Here is an 8,153-nt window from a genome sequence, read left to right on the forward strand (position 1 = left end):
TAACAGCAGGAAGTCAGAAAGTGCTTCACATAGATCTATGTGTACGACGCTTCGGCGGAAGAAAAAAACCTGTCAAATCACGCTTCCACATAGATAAATGTTGATGTCTATGTGGAAGCGTTATTGATTAATTGCAGCGTTAATGACGTTTATCTGTTTTATTATAGGCACAGTTTAAATGCATTTAGGGTCCGGTTTTACGAGAGGCTCTAACACGTCATTCCTCACTTGCCCACACTTTTAGTATGAATCCTACGCACTCCTTTATAAATGAGGCCCCAGCTCTTTAAACTCCCTGGTGTCCAGGTGTCCATATATCTGAGGGCCTCTCTCTCAGGCATGGGCTGTACCGGCCTCCAGGGGGAGATGGCAGTGGTGAGAGAATAATTGTCCATGTCAGTGAGTGTATGTTTGTGTCTGTGGGGGTGGGTGTCCTGCGGTGGACTGGCGGCCTGTCCAGAGTGCACCCCTGCCTCTCGCTGTAGTTAGCTGGGGCGGGCTCAGGATAAGGCGGGTATAGAAAATGCTGTTGGGCGTGTCTTGGTGGCTCCTTGTCGGGGTGGTTCCCGTGCTCCGTGCCCGTCTCAGCCAAAGGCGTCCCTTCACTGCCCTTGCAGCGGGGCGCGCCTCTGGCTCTGGGGTTCCCGCTCTTGTGGGGCGGGTGCCAGTCCTCTGGCGTCGACAGTCCGGGTGGCCCCGTCACACCGGGCAGGCTGGCCTCTCACCAGGTGGGGGTCGTGGGCCTGGAGGGTGTGGACCTATTCTTAATTCTAATCACTTTAGCAATTAGGTTGTTTAGCGTGACGTCATTTCTAGGCTGACGTCACGTCCGGGTCTGACCCGGCTTACAGGCATCGTAAACAACATTGCAAACAGCATGTCTGAACCCGTAATCTCTTCACTATAACCTCCTTTTTCAGAAAGGAACCATTGAGGGTTAAAAAGGGTCTTAACGCTTTTAACTCTAATAGAGTTATTAATGTAAGTGTTCTCCTAGGGGGCATAATTAAAGGTAAAATCCAAGCTTCAATGAAAAAGAAATCCTATCAGGTCGAGGTGAGTTAGCCTAGGATACGTAGGCAATGTTATCACTCTGGATAAAGATACTGGCTAAAGACTGTCATATATTTATTTTTATTGATACATACATTTTATCTGACATTTGACTCGATAAGAGAAAGCTATGACAGTCTTGATCCAAGGCAAGCTTTCCATGTGTCAGGGCTGTTAGCAGCCCTGCGATGCAGAGGTGTCTTCAGTATTCACATTCATTACTCCGGTAGAAGTATAGATACTAGAGTTTAAAAATACTCCTGTAGAAGTTGAAGTATCAACTCAAGTTTTTTACTCAAGTAAAAGTATAAAAGTACTGGTTTCAAAACTACTTAAAGTATAAAAGTAAAAGTAATGTAAGGGGGAAAAAAGCCATTAAGGACAAATGCCATTGAAAATGAATGCATCTTAGTATAATGCAAATATATTAAAGAAGCATATATGTGTACTATTGAGCATTAACATGTGTTTCAGAGAGCAGGAGATATGATGACTAGTTGTCTATAAGTATTGTAATGGTGCAAAAAGTCAAACTTCAGAGGCATGTTATCATTTATCCTAACCTTTATTGGAATGTACATCCAAGTTTAGTTGCAGGAATCTGAGGGAACGGATGTAAGAACAAAACTGGACAAGAACATGTGAAACAACCACAACCAAATTCACTCTATCTGGATGGAGCAATTTAACTGGATAGTTTTTTTTTAAAGGCCGAAATGAAATAGAGTAACGAGGCTGTTTTTAAAATGTAAGGAGTAAAAAGTACAGATAATTGTGTGAAAATGTAAGGAGTAAAAGTAAAAAGTCGTGTGAAAAATAATTACTCCAGTGAAGTATAGATAACCAAAATTTCTACTTAAGTAAGGTAACGAAGTATTTGTACTTGGTTACTTGACACCTCTGCTGCGATGTGTTAGACATGTTAGGGTTGGTGTGAGGGTTTAGTTGTTTTTACAGGTGCATGTGGAAGGTCAGCCAGTGAGGTACAGCACCTGTGAGTGCCCAATCGGCAGAGACAAGTGCCATCATATGGCAGCTTTGCTTATTTGGGTGGAGAAAAATGTGTCCCGCACAGACGTGGAATGTGTGTGGAAGAGGGCAAAGTCACCAAATTCTGCAGATATTGTTGCCAAGAGAGTGTCTGAGATGACACCAGCCACATCACGAGGTAAGTAATTAATTTTAAATAATTTGCATCATCTGCAGTGTATTCTGACTTGAATCAGTCTCAATTACTTAAGTATTAATTTCACTATGCATGTATTCTATTATTTCAGCTGGAATCAAAACACCTGTAACCCAAGAGGTCAAGGAATGGACATTGGAATCATTGTCAAAGCTTAACCGTTTCACTGGGATGGGGTGGATCTTGAGTCCAGAAACACCTCAGGTAGGACTTCTGTTTTTTGTACCTTGATTTGGCCCCCAGTGAAAATTCACCTTGGTTGAAATCATCCCACCACACTCAATAATTCTGTACAGTGTACCTTGAACCAGGGGTGTCTAAATTGGTGTAATCTGTAATTACAATCAAACATTAAATAGTATAGGCCCATGACCAATTCAGTTTGACACAATGTAAACGTACCATGTCATTCACAGAGATCAGATAGCATGTTTTAATTCAAATGTTTTGTTTTTTTTACTGAATAACACATCTCTGACAACAGTGTCTTGTGTCAGTGTCTTGATAGGGAATGTCTAGATTTAAAGTTAAGCACACAGGTGCTTAACTTTAAATCTAGACATTCCCTGTCAAGACATGGGACGGACTAGTGTCCAGTCCAGGTTTTGCAGAAGCTGAGGACAAGGCTCTGTACGTGTTGTCATCGCTTGCTGTCACTGATGAGGAGAAGCAGCAGATTGAGAAAGCCACAGTTTTGCAAGCAAAGAATGACTTAAAAATAACAATACTACACTAAACCCCTCACTTTCTTAAACTTTGTAAATAAACTAGAGGGTCAGTCAGCTTATTTTTTTTTTTTACAGACACTATGATAATTATCATACACTATGATCCTTTCTAAAAGCTGTCTAGTAGTTTAGCTGTTGAATATTTGAGTGCTTATAATTATACTGTGTACTGTGTGTAATTATACTGTGTTATATAATATGTGTTATACATACTAATCCTTCATAAGTATGTTACATCATACACATAGGATGCTTTTCTAGGTGAACTGTATCTTATTTTGGGTGCTTTTATAACAGGATGGCTTATCGCAAGAGACGGATCACAGCTAGCAACTTTGGTTTGGTCCTGGCAGCAGTCAAGCGCAACTCGTACCCTCCTTCCCTTTTCAAAACCCTGCTTGGCCAGTACAACCTCAAAGAAGGTTCTAAAGTAAGTTATGAGTTAATAATAAACAGTCTTGCGCAGAAGAAGAGCAAGGTATTGTTTTCGTGGTTTTATGGTGTCAGCAACAGAATAGAATATACAGTACTGGGATATAAAGCTGGGTGGATAACACTTAAAATTAAGTTGCACTATTACACTGTAGTTAATATTTTATTGCACTGCAGTTAAGGTATGAGTGATGGATTATATCAGTTAATATAATATCACACACACACACACACACACACACACACACACACACACACACACACACACACACACACACACACACACACACACACACACACACACACACACACACACACACACACACACACACACACACAGCTTTGGGTTAGGTTAATTATGAATTATAGATTGCATTTGAGTACTTGCATTGGATAGAAATTTACCAGTACCATTTTACGTTAACTACAACGTTAACTATCGTGCAATAATTGTGTAATAATGCAACTTAATGCAACATAAAGTGTTGCCATAGACCAAATCCTAGTAAAGTGATTATTATTGACATTAGCAATGAAATAGTAACAAAAAATGTTTAAGAGAGAATGGAAGAGGGAGTTGATTTAACTTTTTATCATTTTATAGCCTACTATTAATAGACTACTAACATTTAATGGATGTGAATCCTTTTCTGTGCCAGTCTATAAAATTTTTGTTTTTTAGCTATCAGAGAAGAAAGAGGGGGAAGGATGGCAATCCTGATCATCCACCGATCTATATAATGACGCAATCAGATGCTGAAAAAATTGGACAAATTCAATTTTATTCATAAAAAAGCTTACATAGTGAAAAAACTTTTGTGTAGTGAAGATGTAATGTAGTGGAGATGTCATTTGTTTATTTGATATGTATGGAATTATACAGGAGTGCAGAAGTTAAACTATTGTAATAAAATACAGTAAGAAACTAAGCACATTCATTAGGAATATGTGTAACGTCCACCTCTGCTTAAGGATTGAGATGCGTAATCTCGTTTTAGATCACGATGGGCTAGCAATGCATAAGATAATACAGATTGTCTGGTTGTGTAGCTGTTGTATGAACTCTAAATGTACGTACCTTTGGATAAAAGCGTCTGCTAGAAATGCACATACATCAATCCTTGAGGCGGATTGTACTTGTGAACTAAAAACTGAATTATGTCTACTTTGGCCACAGGTTAAGAACGGGGTTAGCTAGCCTGCGCTAACATCAGCGCTAAACTTAGGAGCTATGCATTTCTTCAAATTGCAACTGACCTTATTAACTGCAGCCATTTCCTTTTCTTTTTCTCATCGGCAGGAAAGCGGTAAAATGAAACTTTACTCGCTGCTTTAGTCTCAGATCTGTTGAAACAGAGAGGTACGCAGCACTGCGGCATAGTCACAACAACTGTCGGGCCCCAGAAATGACTGACGAGGATGCGCAGCGCCGCGTGTGACGTAGGCGCTAAACAACCTAATTATCGTCCTATATCAATTCTTCCGTTTTTCTAAAATTCTTGAAAAAACGTATTTATTCCAGAATTTCAGATCACTTACTTCAGAACAACATCCACTATAGGGCTTGGTCACCAAGGTGCATTCTGGGATGCGGCGGCCATGTTGGATGCCTCGTTAGTGTAAACAAACAGCAGTGTAGTAGCAGTGAGTAGCACCAAGTGAACAGACGGAACGCAAAAAAAATGAAATCATTCATTCATTCATTCATATGAAATCCCTACTCCAGAGTGGAGCTCCGACGAGGATTTACTGCTGCAGTTTTGCACAACCCACGTCTTAGGCTACCTTGTTTGCGAGTGTTTGGCAGCTGCTTTGGTAAATGTTTGACTCGCCATGTGTTTCAATAAATTAGTATAATAGTACAACATGCAGTACATGTTTTGTATTACTCTTACTTCTCTTTTCTTTTTTTATGACTGCTATATTATGCTGAAGAGGCTCCGAGGCGTGAGCAATATTTTTGTTTTCCTCGTGGGATTATTTTTTTCCTCTGCAGCTACAAATAGAGTTCATATTTTTTCCTCAACAAACTAGTTTTATCTGAAGATTGGAGTTAATTGCACCGCAGAGAGCTGGCCAGCAACTGCGTTTAGCTGGAGAAGTGGGAATAAAACCCGTGTGAATGATCCGACCCCGGTCTGTGTGAGTGTTTGTTTGTGCTATACTGTGGAAGGTTATGTTTGGTCGTTACAGCCGCGATCCAAGCGAGCAGACAACTCTTTTACTCTGTTATATCAGATACTCGGCCTCCGTGGTTCTGTCTCCGAGCAGGAAAGCGGTGAAAAGTTAAACCATTAGCGACCTTTTAAGAAGAAGAAACAGACAGGAAAAAGGACGTGTGAGAGAGGTTTTGTAGATGAACGAAATAAACCGTCAAGTTTAAAGAAACTTCAGCACATACTAACAGCTCTTTATTTGCACCGTGGAGATGGCAAGTTACCAACAACAAATAATAACGATTTTAAGACGGAACAGGGATTCAAACAACCTCAATGCAGAACTTTAAAAAAAAGGTACACGACCACATCGTTACCTCTGCGTCAAGTTGATGGAGAAGCATAAATCCAGGTTGAACCTGCAACCCTTGTGGGGAGGGGATTAGGCTCATCAGCCACAGCTGGTGGTGGTTGGACTTCTGCAGGTTCTTCTTCTGTGGGTCAGACAGGAGTGGACAGCTGCCCCCGGAGGACGACAACATGAGCTTCATTTGTCACGAGTCACCAGACTTCTCCTCCTGGTGACTTTTCATGTGACTCAGCAAATCAATTCTGCGGCTAAAACCTTTGTTGCACGTCTTGCACAAATACCGCTTCTCGCCCGTGTGCGTGGTTATGTGCCGTTTAAGATGTGATGATGCGGTAAAGGTTTTTCCGCAGGTGTTGCACACGTACGGCCTTTCGCCGGTGTGGATTCTCGAGTGAATCACCAGGTGGGAACGTAGCCTGTAACTATTTCCACATGTTTTGCAGATGTAGGGCTTCTCGCCCGTGTGTGTGGTTATGTGCTGTTTAAGAGATGATGATACAGTAAAGGTTTTTCCGCAGGTGTTGCACACGTACGGCCTTTCGCCGGTGTGGATCCTCGAGTGAATCACCAGGTGGGAACGTAGCTTGTAACTCTTTCCACATGTTTTGCAGATGTAGGGCTTCTCGCCCGTGTGCGTGGTTATGTGCTGTTTAAGATGTGATGATTCAGTAAAGGTTTTTCCGCAGGTGTTGCACACGTACGGCCTTTCGCCGGTGTGGATCCTCGAGTGACTCACCAGTTGGGAACGTAGCCTGTAACTCTTACCACATGTTTTGCAGATGTAGGGCTTCTCGCCCGTGTGCGTGGTTATGTGCTGTTTAAGACCTGATAATTGAGTAAAGGTTTTGTTGCAGGTGTTGCACAGGTACGGTCTTTCCCCGGTGTGGATCCTTGAGTGAACCACCAGGTTGGAACGTAGCCTGTAACTCTTTCCACAGGTTTTGCAGATGTAGGGCTTCTCGCCCGTGTGTGTGGTTATGTGGCTTTTAAGAGTTGATGATTTACTAAACGATTTTCCGCAGGTGTTGCACAGGTACGGCCTTTCGTCAGTGTGGATCTTCATGTGATCCATTAAAATACGACTTGTACTGAACTCTTTCCTGCAAGTGCTGCAAGAAAACGCGTTCTTCCCCGTGTGGGTCCTGGTCAGCTTTGATTCACAGTTGCTGTCTGACGGGACAGCGGCATATTCGTGGTCACCGTGTCGTCTCATTGGCTCCGGATCTGTAGTTTTACTGGAGTCCAAGCGTAAATTTTCAGTCCCTTCCTCATCTTTGTTTTGAGCTTCAGGAGAAGTGTGCACAGTTTGGCCACAGTTTGGTCCTGGTTCACCATTTTCAACTTTCACATCAGCGACATTGACCAATGAGATATCCACCTCTACGTCCTCGTGCTTCATCTCCTTACCGCTGGAGTCTTCCTCCAGTTCTGTAGTCTGTGGATGCCCTGGTTCCTCCTGGTCCGGGCTGCAGCTCCTCTCCAGGTTATCGAGGTGCTGGTCACTGAAAACCCCGTCCTCCTCCACCTTACAAACATTTTCTTGCGGGAGTTCTGGAATTACAAAAAGGGACAAAAAGATAGGATTTTAACAAGTTAAAAGTGCTTCCGAGTGTTGATTGATTGTTTGGTTGTATGTGTGAGGTTTAAAGTTTGTCCTGAACCTTCGGTCTTCCCCTTCATCTATGTAGTATATTTGAAAACAAGTGCATTACTCCTTGTGACCATTAGGCGGCACTGTGACTGTACTCTTGTGTTACTGCGTTGGTATCGAGACAGTTGAAGAATAAAGTTGTTGTTCCAGAAATGGCTTCTTCCGCGTCATATATAACGATCTAACTACAAGTACTGCATATGAACACTTATATGAGCATCCTCCAACGATCGGGTTTTTTGCCAGTGTCATCTCACATCTTACAAGTTCTAAGGTATAGAGTGCATAACAAAAGAAATGTTGACCGGTTTGAGAAGCAGGTTGATGACATCCGATGGGATGATGGATACACCCATGATGATGTTGAACAAGCATATCAGTCATTTTTCAAGTCTTTCAACTCTGTATTCAACAGGTGCTTTCCTCTTGTCAGCAAAAAAGCAAACGTCTCTGCATTTAGAAAACCCTGGTTTACACAAATTCTCCATAAGTCTCTGAAAGCTAAAAATAGATTGTATAAGAAATTCATCAGTAATCCATCCCCAATTAATATAGCAAATTATAAGACATTTCGTAA

The 8,153-nt window shown here is 41.9% G+C and overlaps 1 protein-coding gene across 1 annotated transcript; it reads right to left on the reverse strand.

The window, feature by feature from the left end:
* Positions 1-5,906: 5,906 nt before the first annotated feature.
* Positions 5,907-7,188, reverse strand: LOC133447696 (zinc finger protein OZF-like). The gene has a single exon (XM_061726430.1). The coding sequence runs from the start codon at positions 7,136-7,138 to the stop codon at positions 6,110-6,112; it is 1,029 nt and encodes a 342-aa protein (XP_061582414.1). The 5' UTR covers positions 7,139-7,188; the 3' UTR covers positions 5,907-6,109.
* Positions 7,189-8,153: the final 965 nt, after the last annotated feature.

Source organism: Cololabis saira, chromosome 7 (genome assembly GCF_033807715.1).
Source record: "Cololabis saira isolate AMF1-May2022 chromosome 7, fColSai1.1, whole genome shotgun sequence".
In the NCBI taxonomy this organism is placed as follows: domain Eukaryota; kingdom Metazoa; phylum Chordata; class Actinopteri; order Beloniformes; family Belonidae; genus Cololabis; species Cololabis saira.

Excerpts from the sequence above, each read along its gene's own strand:
- LOC133447696 (XM_061726430.1), bottom strand. The coding sequence starts at position 7,138 with ATGAGACGACACGGTGACCACGAATATGCCGCTGTCCCGTCAGACAGC.